Genomic DNA, 16,100 nt, shown 5'->3' with positions numbered 1-16,100 from the left:
AAGCTGGTCGCACACCCCAGGACCTCCACACTAGACCACAATCCAGATCTGAGCAGGTTAAAGCAAAAGCAATTACCCCTCAGACTGGTCGCTTGGTCCCCCTACACTCTGCAGGCCAGGAGCTGAAGCTGCCACGTGGTGCCTTCTGCGCCACATGAAGAGCCTCAGTGGCTTCCCGCCCTGGGGGAAGAGGTCCATGCACTTCCAACTACTGGATCCCAAAGTTCACAGCGCACTGACCTCTCACTTTGTCCTTCTCATTTAAGTGTTGATAATTCTGGAAACCACCAGAGCTGCTGGTAATCTGAAGTCCCTCCAGAGGGTGGCTGGTCAGGCTGCCCTGAGGCTAAAACCTCTGGCTCACATGGGCCTGTGCTCAGCTCCTAGAGCACTGCGCTGGCCAATTCCTGCTGGCCTGCCGGGCTGTCCTCAGTGGGAGGTTAGCTTCTTTGTGTCATTTTGTGGGTTCTGTAGCTCCAAAGTTTGTTTAGAGTCCCCTTTTATATGAATTGGGGGAGGTGGAAGCCGGAGTCCCACGGAAGTCCTGTTTCTACTCTGCCATCTTGACTATGCCTCTCCATGTAGTTTTCTTGAGTCAGTTATAAATGCTTTTGGGAGAAAATATATTTGTGAAATTTTCTGTGTCTTTCCCTACCTGTCCTGGATATTTATGAGAAGAACTATCTAGGAAATATGAAATTAACATAAATTCATAGGAAAAAACTAATACTTTCCATACATAAACTTTATTCCACTTGACACCATACAAAATATTAAACTTAAGAGAAAAATGAAAATGGGAACCTTCCTGAAATTAATGAAAAGCAATAGTTTAGACATATGAATTGGTCTGCAATAACAAATACAATACAGGCACAAACTGTGCTACAGCAGGTCTAAAAGAAATTTCATACAGTCTTTTTTGAAAAGTCAAAAATTTTTAATTATTTTTTATATTTCAATTTACAATAGCTGACCAATTTACAAATATTTACACAAAATTAAAAAAAAAAACAATCTTGGCTTATTTTAGCAGCTATTTTAACAGTAACCACTATTTTCTTCATGTGGAAAAGAAATATTAAAAAAAAAAAAAAGGGTACCTGATTTACTCTTTACAAATATTAAGCATCTACATATATTCATTTTACTATGGATCATTTAAAATATTTTTATAGTAATTTACTGTCTTAAGAATTCCAGGTTAGGGAGGGGGACAAAATGTAAAATTCAAGGAATTGTGGAATTGAATCCTGTAAACTAATAGGAAACAAACAAATTAATTAAAAAAAAAAAAGAAAAAAGAATTCCAGGTTAGATTATATTCCTATACTCTAGCATTCAGAAAAATCCTAATGCTGAAACTAGGATATAATCTTAACTTTGATACATATCTCTGTTGTTTCATGTTATGGGGAAAATAAAATTCAAAAATGCAGAGTGGAAGAAAAGAGCTCACTGCACTGAGCTATTATAAACACCCAGACACATTCCAGTATGTCAAAATTTGAGCAGATTCTTCTGAAGAATCCACCAAACTGGTACAATGTTCATAGAACTATGATGCAAAATGTATTATTGTTTCAACACGAAAAATTAATTCCAATAGTAACCCAAATGTACTCTCCTGTCATATGCCCCATCTATCCAAGGAATTTAAACAAAAAAAAATTATGGCAACTTTTTTTTTTGCTTCAACTTTCATTTTGTTGCTGTAGATCTGGACAATGAAATAACAACTGAATGTTGTTAAACTTTTGAGCATATTGATCACACCTTTCCCATAAATTAACAAATGTCTTCTGTGTTAATATGGTATAATTACATTTTGATCCTTCTGAAGTCCTTTTAATTGCTCTGACCACCTTCATAAATACAGTTAATTTTGTGTTCTGAAACTTATGCCACAACAGCCTCTACTATAAGTCAACAATGTATATATATTTTTAGTAAAACTAAAGTTTATAGTAGCAAATGCTATAATAAAATATGCAATTTTTTATACAAATATTTTTAACAAAATCTTAAAAAGAAAATATTTAACTAAAAAGAAACCATGATGGAGGGAACAAAATGCATCGAGGTGTTAATAATGTCCTTTATTTCTCAGAAGTAATTATGAATGCATTAGAAGCCAGTTATCTGTTCTGCATAGCAGCTCTTAAAGGTAGTATACTGTTCAAGTCTCTCTTGTTTTTCAATCTGTGCCATGACTGGGAGAGAGAGAGAAAAAAAACATTCTTAAAATCTACATTTGCTTTATTATATATTCATTAACTTTTTTTTTTAAAAAGCAATCGGGGTTAAGTAACTTGCTCAAGGTTACATGGCCAGTTATTTCTGGGTGTGGTGCTAAGTATCTGAGCCCAGATTTGATCCCCAGGTCATCCTGACACTGGAGCTGGTGCTATTACTCGCTGTGCTACCTGGCCGCCCCTATTCATTAACCTTTTTTTTTTAATCAATAGGGGTTAAGTAACTTGCTCAAGGTTGCACGGCCAGTTATTTCTGGGTGTGGTGCTGAGTATCTGAGCCCGGATTTGATCCAGGTCATCCCGACACTGGAGCCAGTGCTCTTACTCACTAAGCCACCTGGCCGCCCCTATATTCATTAACTTTTAAGGAAACAAGTAACATAGTTTAAATTTTTTCAATTGATTTAGTTCAACAATTAAAAAATGTTCTTTTTCCTAATTCTTCACCCTCACTAGCTATCTAATTTCATTTCTCCAAGAAGGAAGAGAACCAGAGCACTACTAAAATGATATATCCTATGTAACTGGGAACACAAGACCACTATTCACAAAAGAGAATTTTTATATGGGGATCCTGTTAGGCTTACTCAAGATCTGGTATTTAGCAAAGGCTTAAGTTCTTTCTACTGTGTTCTGATTTTAATTAGTGAACTTTATGATTAGCATCTGTACAAAAATCTATACATTGATAAAATCAATTAACTTTAACAAGTTAATCTTGATAAGTAAATGCTTAAATGCTATTCTAAGTGTACTTATTTACCTGAACCTCTATGCCTCAATTGCCAGTCTTCAGAAAGTGTGAAGAAATTCATCATTATTCACTTAGGGGCCAATTTTCCCAGATTAGCTAGTTTAGTTGGTATTCAAGTCTTTCCAATTTGGTAGAAACTGCCAGGGTTTGCCCACTGCTGGCATAGCCTTTGAGTACTCAGGACACCTTCCATTTCTCATTGAGGTAATCATGTAGGACTTTAAAAAAGGTGTATCTGCTTAGAAGTGAAAGTAATATGTGTTTTAAAACACCTCTCAAATACAGTATTTCACTTGATTCTTACAATAACCCTTGTAAGGTAAGTTGGGAAAAAAAGAGAAGAAACTAACGTTCAATATTGAAACAAGAAGACTGATAGTAAAACATACTTTCTACTCTCCTCTTGGTAGACAGGTTATGGACTGAAGGGGTAGAATAAGAAATAAACAGGCTACCAGAAATAGTCTATGTATTAATTTATTTTGTTTACCTCTCCTTCTTTGCTAAAAAGAAAGGTTCCATGGTAGATGAAAGAATATTACTGAGTAGGTGTGGCTAGGTGATGCAGTGAGTAAAAGTACCGGCCCTAGAGTCAGGAGGACCCGAGTTAGGTTCCGGCCTCAAGACACTTAACACCCACACAAAAAAACTAGCCATGTAACCTTGGGCAAGTTACTTAACCCCAACTGCCCTCCAAAAAGGCAAAAAAAAAAAATTACTGGGAAGTTAAGGTGAATTTTTTTTTTTAAAAAGGATAAAACTCTTTTAAAATGGGGACACCAAGGCTCAGAAAAGTTAAATGATTTGCACACTTTTCAGCGTACATAGCCATAACATAAAAACTTCTGATACTATATCCAGTGTTATTTCTATTATGTCAGAAACAATGCTGCTAGCCATACATTCACTTTTGTTCTGAGTTGCAAATCAGGGAAAGACAAATCTCAGGTACTGCTTTTAACACTCACAATGGTACTTTTAGTTATCTCAAAAACAATGTCTATTTTCTATTTTTTTATGACCCTAAAGGACCCTCACAGTTTAACTCTTTTATTCTTTGCGTTCTTACTTTACCCTTAATATAAATTTAGCAAATATTTGTTAAATTTAAATGAAATTATAAATTCTGTTTTGTGTACTTTTAAAAAAACTTTCCCAAATACATCACACTAGATTTTTATACTATGGCCTTAGGAAGAAGGGAAAGACTTCTGGTGAAAGGAACATTGGGAACATAAATATAGGGCAAAACAGAATAAGTAAAAGCTGACTTCTCTACTTTTCTTCTTGTACAAACAGTCCTTTTAAGTCAGATATCTACAGTAAAACTCCCAGAAAGCAATGAGAAGCATTCCAAAGAATATTTTTAGCTTCTGAGAGGTTGCAGTGGATATTTTCCAGAGTATAAATTACTGTGCAAATTTACATAGGCCCACATTTCCTTGGACTTCTCTACTTAATTCCAAGTAATAAATGTTTCTATTATATAAGAATCCAGGGTACACTTTACTTTAAGAGATTAGAAAAAGTAGCGTGTCATATTAAATATTTTTTATCTTCCAAATACTATTTGGCCACTTATCCTAAGAAAAGAATACCTTGAATTCTGAAGCATTGATTTACCTTTAGAAATTCATCCTTGATCATGTCAAACTTCTGCTTTTCATGCACAGCTCTGGCTGTATTTGTTCCATCAAATGGTTCTGGAATGTGAGATGCATACAGTAAGAATTTGTTAAAACTGCTGCTCATAGGGGCGGCCAGGTAGCATAGCGAGTAAGAGCACCGGCTCCAGTGTTGAGAACACCTGGAGATCAAATCCCGGGCTCAGACACTTAGCACCCACCCAGAAACACCTGGCCGTGTAACCTTGAGCAAGTTACTTAACCCCAATTGCTTAGGGGCGGCCAGGTGGCTCAGCGAGTAAGAGCATCGGCTCCAGTGTCGGGATGACCTGGATCAAATCTGGGCTCAGATACTCAGCACCACACCCAGAAATAATAACTGGCCGTGTAACCTTGAGCAAGTTACTTAACCCCAATTGCTTTAAAAAAAACAAAAAAAAAAACTGCTGCTCATATAAAATTTTACTATTTACATCTTTATGTATATGATATCCATTGGGAAAAAATAAAGTAGAAATGTTCAGTAGTTAGTTGAACTTACAAAGCCAAAGCTAAGGTGTGAAGTAAAGACAGATTTAGAAATCATAAGCATTGATGGGATAACTTGTGAGTGTGGAAGAACAAACCTTTGTAAGTTAGAAGGGAAAAAGAAGGGGAAACAAAATCTGGTTGAAGGAACAAACAACTCTAAGCAGAGACTCAAAGGAAGAAATGACTTTCTAAAAAGACTACATGAATATTAAGAAGAAATGAAGTAGGGGAGGCTAGGTGGTACAGTGAATAGAGCATCGGCCCTGGAGTCAGGAGGACCTGAGTTCAAATCCAGCCTCAGATACTTAAACACAAAACTAGCCATGTGACCTTGGGCAAGTCACTTGACTCCAATTGCCCTACCTTCCCCGTCCAAAAAAAAAGGAGAAATGAAATAAAAGAATAAAAAATGAAATTAAAAAGTTCAAAGAAAGAAGTGGAAGGAAAATAGTTTATAAGAGAAAGTGGTAAGTCTTGCCCAAAAAACAAAATCCCTGAAACCATGAAGAGACCAACTAGAAACCATCAACTCCATGAGATAGCAAGCAATATTAGAACAAAATTAAAAGATTGAAAAAGTAGGAAAAAGTTAAGATCTCGGACATCAGAAACAGCTGACTTGGGAAACAGGTCAAAAAGAGATAATTAGGAATCACTGAACTTCATGAAAACCATGATTAAAGGAAAAGCCTAAATACCATATTTTAAGAAACCATAAATGAAAACTTTTCAGATTTATTAGAACCAGAGGACAAAGCAAAGACAGGAAGAATCCAACTATCATCTCCTGAAAGGAATTTCAAATAAAAGGTCTTATGAATGTCATAGCTAATATTCAAGCTCTCAGCATCAAAGACAAAAGATTGCCAATAGCAATAGAGTTCAGAGACCAAGTTAGGATGGTTAGGATCACACAAGACCTTACAGCTTCTACTATAAAACAGGAGAACCCAGGATAAAATATTTCAAAAGGCAAAAGAGATATAGACTTACAAAAAAAAAAAAAAAACCCAAAACAATGTTCTCTGCAGAACTGAAAATAAGCCTACAAGGGAAAAACAATGGACCTTTCGTGGATTAGAGGACTTTCAAAATATTTTAGATGAAAATACCAGAACTAAAAAGAAGCTTAGAAACATAGAAAGGCAAACTAATTTGAACAAGTAGAAAGAGCTATATGATGATGAAGTACTAACATCCTAATGGAGAGAAAATAAACAAATATCCCTTTAGAATCTTTATGTCTTCAAATGGTATTAAAGAGTTAAACAAGAAAAAGAGAGGTTATAGGAGTGAACTGGTTCAGTTCTGAGGGACTGAAAAGGGGAGAGTAATAGAAGAATATACACTTGTGTGGGAAGTAGGAAGAAGAGAATGGAATTTGTTATTTCCCACAACTGGGGTGCCTGAAAAGGGTAGATGAAAACATGGAAGAAATGGAAAGAGGAATGGGCATTAGATAAATCTCACTTTTATGTAAAACAGAAAAAAGAGGGTTGAACATAACCTTATTGATGCAGAGATATATCAAATACGACAGAAAAATAAGCAAAGATAGGGGAAAGTTTAAAAGGAGGGAAATAAGAAGAGAAAATAGCTGCAAGCAAGCAAACTTCCTGAGTCTGCTGAGGAAGGATCTGTGGCATGGGGTATGGGAAGAAAAGCAAGAACCAGAATTTAAGTGTCTGCCTTAGCTTACCTCTTAGACAACTAAGGAATGGCTGAACAAATTGTGGTATATAAACATAATGTAATGCAAAATTAATGTTCTATAATAAATTATGAAAGAGACAATTTTAGAGAATTCCTAAATATTAGGAACTGACAGTGAAGTAATTAGTAGAACCAGGAAATCAAATTATATAAGGACAGCAACAGGAAAAACAATTTTGAAAGATTTAAGAGCTCTAATCAAACCAATGACAAACCAAATCTCCATGGGACTTATATGAAGCATGGTAACTAACTCTTAACAGAAAAATTACAGACACAAGGTATGGAGACATACATTTTCAGATATGACCAATATGTGGATTCTTTTTGCTTGGCTATGCTTATTGGTTAAAATGGGTTCCCCTAACTGCTTCTCTCAGTTTTTAAATGAAGGAAAGGAGGAGCTGCCAAGGAGTTTTCAAAAGTGATGTGAAAAAAAGTAGTGAGAAGTGAACACTGATAATTTTTTTTAATGCATAGTAGAGAAGAGAAGGAATTTCAGAATGAAGCATAGACCAGCAAGACAATTTTTAAAGTAGCATGTAGAATGTTCACACATATGTGTATGTATATATATATATATATACACACACACATACATACATACACAGAGAGAGTAAGCATAAGTAATATGACATTCAAATCAATGGCTTCACATAGAATTCTCATGTGCTTGGCTGTATTTATGGAAATGTTCTTTGTTGATGTTTAGAATGAAAAAAATTAGGACCAAAAGACCCCACTGGATATGGCAAATCATTGGTGATTTGTCAGATTATGGTAAAGTGAAGAAGGGGTTAAGTTAAGATTGCAGAGGGGTAAAGAATGGGTGGTAAGGAAATAGATCAAGAGATAATAGCTAGAAAGCAGTAGGGTCAACTGAAAATTTTTCCAAGCTATGTAGTATCACTGAATATTTGAAACCAGAGGGGAAAAAGGGAGGGTGAGAGGGAGAAACTGAAGATAGTAGAGACAGAGGATAATTAAGGGAACAGGGTACGAGAGGAAGTAAGAAGGCATGAGATTAAGAGCACCGATGGAAAAGTTAACCTCAGAAAAAGGCAGAGGGACACAATTTCCTTAGATAAGAGGCTAATAGGAGAGGTATATAGAGGGATTCTGAAGATAGATATGGAAGTTTACCCTGGACTGCCCTGATGTTTTCAATAAAACTGAAAATGAGGTTATCTGATTAAAGGGAGGAAGGAGATGACAGATGTAGGGATTGAGTAATACAAATTTAGAACAATCATTCTATGTAGAAGGGTGCCAATCACAGAAGACGGCTGATCAGCAGTGAGGTTGCAATTCAGTTTCTTAGGAAAGTGGGGTAAGATTAAGACAGAAACAACAGTCTGAAACTTTTCTTTGAGATGTAAAATAATATATTTTATACAAACTAATGGCCCACATTAGTGCCTCAGGTCCAAAAGTTATAGGCTAGAATAAGATCACATTCCTGACTAAAGTAGGATTTCCTTTCCAAAGGTGAAATAAATGGATGAGCATTAGTCTTGGTACTAGAAAAAGACACAGCAACTTTGTATGGGCTAATAAGAACAAGGGATAGCTTAGTGAAAGGAGATATGTACTTGAAAGCTTAGTTCCATTTGCATTTTAATTAAAAAAAAAACATATGTTTAGACTTAAAACCTCTAATACTCCTCAAAATGTATCGCCCAGATTAAAGATTACAAAATGTAGTTATGAGGGGAAGTGAAAGAAGGGAGAGGAGGTAGGAGAGGGTGGAAAAAGAGGAAGAGTGTCAAAAGAATAGGCCAGCAATGAACTAGGCCCAGAAATGAACAGAAAGAGATCAGGCTGGACTGCATTGTACAAAGCTTCTTGCAACACCCTCATGAGGTAGGCACTCATATCTTATAAATAAGGAAACAGAAGTTGAGGGAAGTTAAACTATTTTTCCAGCGTCACAAAGCTAGTGCCAGAATTTAAACCACGGGTTCTCCTAAACACTAATTAAATACTTTGTTACCTCTCAAAATTTCAAGTCACAAAGTGAAATAATCAAGGATACATATCATCAGAAAAGCTGGTAGTCTAGTCATAAAGCAGAAGTGAAGACATAACAGTGATTATGTGTTTCACTGATATCCACAAAATATTAAAAGAAGCAGATGAAGGCTTTACATATATTGGAAGGAGTCCCTAAAAAAGGTCAAGAACCACACAGGGTGAGAAATCCACAAAATATTAAAAGAAGCAGGCAAAGGCTTTTCATATGTTGGGAGGAGTTCCTAAAAAGAACAAGAATCACAAAGGGCGATAAGACTTGGATAGCTTCCATTTTCTAAGATGATGCCATGGAATCACAAATGTAATGAAACACAATTATGAAAATTTCCCTGTTTACTTGAAACCTGTGTATTTCTCTAATAGTTATTAGTAGTTAAAATCTAACCCTATCTCTCTACTAGCATAGATACCAATAGTTATAAACAGAGTCAGTAGAACACATCTATTCAGCGAATTCATCTATTTCCATGGCTTCAGCTACTAGGCAATTGTGCCCAAAGTTTCCAAAGTCCAATTTCTGTTCTTGACCTTCATTCACACTCCAGGTCAAAGGATATTTCATTTAGACAATCTAGTGTCTTTTCAAACTCTTCTTTAGAATATATTAAAGCTTATCATAGAAATGGAATGTAGGCACAGGAATTCCTAGAGGTAAAGGGAAAAAGGAGAAACCACAGGGCCAGAAGTATTTAGGGAATTGGCAGAAACTCTGCCAAAGGAGCGCAACTGGGCATAGTAGTATTATTATGAAAAAGACAGGGTACATCCAATAAGTACAGAAAGTCCACAAAACAGATAGCTTATATGATGTTACTATAAAGCTTTGCTCAGGAGCTTCCAGGAAATTAACAACTGGTATAAACCAAGTATTCTGTCACAACAGTTATAATTCTAAGTAAAAGATCTGAGAACAAAGTAATAAGCCACAACAGTGACAGATGATAAGGGAAAATTTTGTGTGACTTTTAGAGAGTGCAGTATGTTTGTGGTTTGCCATCGTTAGATAGCAGCTAGCTATTATTATGTCAGAAAACCTAGGTTGTTTTCTCTATTGGGAAAGAGTGAAACTCAAATTTCCATATTATTAAGGAGAATGAAGTGTTCCTTTAAAAACACCAAAGGGGGTGAGGGGGTGGCTAGGTGGTACAGTAAATAGAGCACCAGCCCTGGAGTCAGGAGGACCTGAGTTCAAATCCAGCCTCAGACATTTAACACAAAATTAGCCATGTGACTGTGGGCAAGTCACTTAAACCCCAATTGCCCTTCCAAAAAGCAAAAAAAACAAAAAGCACCAAAGGGCTTCATGAGGAAAATAAGGAAGAAAGAATCTTGAAGAGGCCAAAAAGAGGCCAAAGGGAATCTTGAACTGTATCAGGAGGGTGAAACACAGAGAAAGAATAGAATAAGCTCTGGAAATATGTAATGCTTAGAGGTTCTTTCTATAAAACGATCCAACCTCAAAAGGGAAGGCATATTATCTTGCTCTAAGAAATGATGATGAGAAGAGGGCAAATTCTTAAGACTATAATACAATGAGTTTGACTTTAATTCTTGGCAAAATTCTACAAAAAAATTATTAAAGTGATAATTTATGAGCAATTAAAGAAAAAAAAAACAATGATCTCTGTAAGTCAGCCCTCCATGGATTTGCCATAACTAATTTAACTTTATTTTTTAAAGACAGACTACTAGGCTGGCATATTTGTAAAGAACCTTATAGTAGATAATGACCTTAAGAACCTGAAAAAAGGTGGCAAAACCTGTGATTCTGTGATCTGGGGAAGATGGTAAAAGTAGATGGCATAGACTTCAAATGAAGATTAAAGATAATATCAGAGTTGGATGTGATTATACTTCTCAAGGTAACTTCATGCACAAGATGGAGAGATGCGGGTTATTTAATAATACAACTAGGCTGATTTAGAAATAGTAAGACGTATTCAAAAAGAAATAATTTGACAATCTGGGAGGACGCTTCTAATAGAGTGCCCCATGGACCTGTCCTTAGTGTTATGCTACTCAATATTTTTATCAATTATTTGGATAAGGACAAATGGCATACTTATCAAAATTGCAGATGGGACAAAGCTGGAGGGAAATCACTAATACACTGCAGAAAAGAGAAAAGATCCAAAAAGGTACTGAAGGCTGGCTAGATCAAATCTATTAAGATGAAATTTAACATAGATAAGGGTAAGCTCCTCTACTTATAACAAAATAATCAACTGCAAAAGTCGACCCTCATTGTGTTCATAGCTCACTAAGAACTTCTGATTTTTTTTTCATGTCAGCTGTTGTCTAGCCACAAGACCCTCATCCTATACTTCTGCAGCTGACTATTCCATTACAAGACAACAAGCTGATATAATTTTAGGCGTCATGAATACAGACAGAGTTCAGAATTAAAAAAATGAGAGCCCTGTCAGGTTAGACCACATCTGGAATAAATATTATGTTCAGTTCTGAGGTCAATATTATAAAAAACATTTTGATAAACAGCAGATATAATGGAAGGGGATAAGGACGAAAAGACCTGTAAAAACTGTTATGTGGAAGAAGGATCAGATTTATTTTGTTAGGCTTTAGAGGGCAGGGCTATCCAGAGGCAATAAATGGAAACTGCAAAAAGAGACTTCAGATTTACAAAAGGGAAAGCTTCCTAACAATTAAGAGCTGTCCAAAAGCAAAATAAGCATTCTAGTGGGTTCCTTATCACTAAGGTTAATCAAACAAAGGCTGGATGACCATTTGTCAGGCATGCTACTGTATAGGGAAAATCCTATTCAAGTATGCATCGAACTAGATAATGTCTGAGTTCTCTTTCTAATCCTGAGATTCTATGAAGATAAGCAATAAGATTGTGGTGGATTAATAGTCTTGAATCAGCACCAGGGAACAAGTGATATTAACTCCTTTGCTCTCAGAGAAATAGGAAGTGGCAGAGAGACAAAAGGAAACAAGGTAAGAACTCACAAAAGGCATACATTTGTAATGCCATCAAATTCCACTCTTTATGGTGACAAGCACTTCTTCAGTGAAACGACAAGTTGCACATATCATAATCGAGGATCAGAGTCCAGCTGACGTTTAGGCACAATCGTCAAATGCTGGTTTCTAGTTCTGAGGTAGAGGCACATGTTTTTGACAGCTCCTTTTCTCTCTCCAAGAAGCCGTGAGAAAACAAGTCCAGTAGTTGAAGGGGAGGAAGTTAGGAAGACTGACAGATAGAGAGATGTACAGATACATACTGATATGTATGAGTGGATAAAGCCCAACTCCAAATGAAATGCTACGGCAGCTCTAACACAAACATTCCTTTGGACCCTGGTGAAGGAGGTATCTATCAGTACTCTCTTGATTTAATATATGTTTCTTCAATAGAAGCTGTTTTAATTACCCATATTTAAACACTCATTTAAAATTCTTGCCAATGAAAAACTAATTTCTGCTTAAAATGGAACATGGAAATGGATAATGAAACTTGTTTAATCCAAATGCATGACAAAAATATTACAAAGAAATACTGTATTGAAATGATGTATGGAAAAAGTTCTCTACAACAATCTCAAAATATATTTTAATTCTTATCCTACAAACATATAGGATGACACTGGAGGATATACTCTCTCTCTCCTCAGAGATCTGGACTGAACTGTTTTAAGTTCTTCTAGTATTTAATTTTATGTACTTTTGGTACTTAATTTTATAAACTTTTGATACACAGACTGACTCTATATTGAATACTAAAATTTAGTGGATATCAATACCATAATTCCAGTATAACACTAATCTAATTTAATGAAATCACAAATACAATTTTTATTTAAAAGAAAAAACAATCTAAGTAAATGTGAAATTATACATTCCAGGGTTATGCTTTAAATGGAAAAAAATATTATAGTTACATAAACATATCAATAATAATTTCAAACACTGCTCTTGTATTTCGCAGCCTAAAAGAGATTTATTTTGCAATGCAGTATTTTTTAATGGGAAAATATAGTTTGCCATAAAAGTTCAAATTTTATTAGGTTTGATACTTTAAAGCAACCAATATTTAAGAAATAAAAATTACCTTCTACACAGATGAATTTATTTCTCCACTCAACACCATCAGGTCTTGGAAGGGCTTTGGCTTCACGAACTGAAATCATTTTGTTGTTCCAGCTAAAATAAGAAAAATAATTTCTGTTAATCAAGTGAAATATTTTTTTTTCCAAATAAAAACATTCTCTTTCTCACACCTGATGCCTCATATGACATGAAAGTGACTCTAGGCTCTAAAAGACTATGCCAGCAAAGTAGAAGTTCTAATAGTTTCTACTATGTTGGAAAGGCTTCAAGTGTAGTCCTAGTAATAAACTATGATTCCTTTCTGAAGACCAGCCTCGCTAAGTAGGGAAGTTAATCAAGAGGAGGCTGGCCATCTGGTTATGAGTTCTTTGGCCTTGTAATGCTTAAAATTACATAGGATTTAGACCATTTTTAAATAGTAAATTAACTCTTGGTACTTTAAATGTTAGATCCCTGTCCAAAACTGAAGCCTACCAATCATTGTTGCTATAAATGAAACCAGAAGACAAAATGGAAGTTGTAGCTTTAATGGAAGGATGCCTCCTTGGAGAGATAAAGGAATTTTCAGCATCATTTTTACTATGGATATAAAAAACAACAAACAAGAGGATCAACTCATCTTAAAGTGTTTTAAGTATTTGCAAAAAGACAACCAGAATTACTGTGTAGTTTATAAGATTACATCTATTTCACGGATAAGAAAAAAGAGAGTTTCTATTAAAAAAAAAACGCAAAGTCCTTGCAAATCAAGTCAATATATGTATATTTTAAAACTTGGTGACTTCACAGGGAGTAAGAGCGCCAGCCCCGGAGTCAGGAGGCCCCAGGATTGTTTCCGGCCTCGGATACTTAACACCCACATACAAAAAACTGGCTGTGTAACCTTCGGCAAGTTACTTAACCCCAATTGCTTTAAAAAAACAAAAAACAAAAAAAAAAACTTGGTGACTTCAATGCAAAGATGAGCATAGCAAATAACAGTGGAAAATAGGTTACAAATATGGTACAGTGGTTAAGAAGTGAGGACAAAGGATTATAGAAGCTACAGGCCTACATATCCTGAATATTTTCTTTTTCTTTTTTTTTTTGCTTTTATGGAGAGGGGAAGGTAGGGCAATTGGGGTTAAGTGACTTGCCTAAGGTCACAAGGCTAGTTTTATGTTAAGTGCCAGAGGCCGGGATTTAAACTCAGGTCCTCCTGACTCCAGTGCTCTATTCACTGCACCACCTAGCCACCCCCCTGAGTATTTTCTTAAAGAGAAATGAGAGACATTAGTGAATACCAAATAATACCACTAAATATGAAAATGATTATATTTTAAAATACAGGGAACAACTTACTGAAGTGAGTCATTTTGAATTAGCTGTCTATGTACAATCAAACTCATTAGGGCAAAGAGAAACATAAATAACAAATTAGAAGAAACAAAGATAAGAAGATATAGCACATCACTAAGGCAACTATAATCTGACCTACTTAAACTAGACACTAGGGATAGGATTAGGGTATGGACTTGTGATTTCACCACTATAGCAAACTCCTGATGAGAAGATATTATACCCATGTAGGTCAGAACCATTTGAACCATTTATGCAACTTCTAATCAGTGTTGCCTAGAGCACTGAGAAGTTAAGTGACTTGCCCAGGGTCACACACCCAATATTTATCAGAGGTAGAACTTGCATCAAGGTTTCTTTCTGGCTCTAAGTCCACCTCTTGAACCATTATAGAACATTAACTTAAATAAGCTGCTAGGCCAAAGGAGCCAAGAGGTGGAGTAAAGGCAACAACCCAGTCAAACTCTTCCAACATTTTCCTCCAAACAACTTTTAAAAACTCTTCAAATTAAATTTTGCAGTGGAAGAACCAACAAAAAGTCAAAGTTAGATATTTTTCCAACCTAAGATAACTTAGGAGGTCAGCAGGGTTATCATGTCCATAATACCAGGGTGGGAGTTCTAGCCCAAGTGTCTCAACAACACAAGGGTTGGCCTTGGTGACAGTCAGGACAGCAGCTGCACCAGTAGTGGTGGCGGCATCAGCAGCTTCTAGAACTCTTAGTTGAGAGATGTTAATGGAATTGGACAACTGGTCAGAAAGAAAGTAAAGGAGGCCAGTTACTGGCACTGGGTGCAGCAGGCCCTGACTGGCAACTCTACTGCTTAGAAGTCATTCTGGGTCAAAGTTCCAAGGTACAGAAGAGAACTTGTGGTCAGTCACAAGGGAGCAGGGTCCCTAGTCATAGTTCTAAGACAAAGAGGAGTGCTAGCACTTGTGGTTACAGGGGAGCAGGACCCTTCCTGGGTAAAGACCAGTGCGCAAACCAAGACAGCAGTGACCACATCTCTCTTCAGATCACACCACACTGGAAGCACTGAAAACAGCAGCATAAAAAAGACTAAAGCTTGGGATGGTGCCTCCCCACCCCCCTCACCCCCGGGTGATCCAAGCCCAACTTAAATATAAAGTTCAAAGTCAAGAAATAGGCTGGAAAAATTAACAAAACAAAACAAAAAACCCAAACAAACAAATAAAAAAACTTGACCATGAAAAGCTACTATGATGACAAGGAAGACTAAGATAGAAACTCAGAAGTCAGTAATGTGAAAACAACTACAATCAAAGCCTGAAGGAAAAATATTAACTGGACCAAAGTCCCAAAAGAAAACCTAGAAGAGTAAAATAAATACTGAATAACACCTAAAAAAAAAAATTGACCTAATGGTAAAAGAAGCTCAAAAATTCCCTAAAGAAAAGAATTCCTTTTTATTTATTTATTTTGCTTTTTTTTTGTGGGGGAAGGAGGGCAATTGCAGTTAAGTGACTTGCCCAAGGTCATATGGCTAGTAAGTGCTAAGCGTCTGAGGTCAGATTTGAACTCAGGTCCTCCTGACTCCAGGGCTGGTGCAGCCGCCCCAAGAATTTCTTAAAAATCAGAATTAGGCAAGTGTAAATTAATGATTCCATGAGACATCAAGAAACAAGAAAACAAAGTCAAACAAATAATAGAAAAGAAAATGTGAAATATCTCATTAGAAAAACTACTGACCTATAAAACAGATCAAGGAAAGATACTTTAAGAATTATTAGACTACCTGAAAGCCATGATCAAA

At 36.0% G+C, this 16,100-nt stretch overlaps 1 protein-coding gene across 2 annotated transcripts in view; it reads right to left on the bottom strand.

Annotated features, from left to right (window-relative positions):
* Window positions 1–727: 727 nt before the first annotated feature.
* TENT2 (terminal nucleotidyltransferase 2) overlaps window positions 728–16,100 on the bottom strand; it is a 72,746-nt gene continuing 57,373 nt past the window's right edge. For both annotated transcript variants that reach the window (XM_069096325.1, XM_069096324.1), the window contains 3 exons: window positions 12,988–13,079; window positions 4,633–4,712; window positions 728–2,213 (listed from right to left, as the gene is read on the bottom strand). In XM_069096325.1, coding sequence (XP_068952426.1) covers window positions 2,139–2,213; window positions 4,633–4,712; window positions 12,988–13,079 — 247 coding nt within the window. In that variant the 3' untranslated portion in view covers window positions 728–2,138. The remainder of the gene's footprint in view (window positions 2,214–4,632; window positions 4,713–12,987; window positions 13,080–16,100) is intronic.

The sequence above is a fragment of the Petaurus breviceps genome, unplaced genomic scaffold, assembly GCF_028583685.1.
Source record: "Petaurus breviceps papuanus isolate PSGF00001 unplaced genomic scaffold, PetGlider_PUasm1.0 229, whole genome shotgun sequence".
NCBI lineage: Eukaryota > Metazoa > Chordata > Mammalia > Diprotodontia > Petauridae > Petaurus > Petaurus breviceps.
This window is presented reverse-complemented; position numbering and strand designations above follow the sequence as displayed.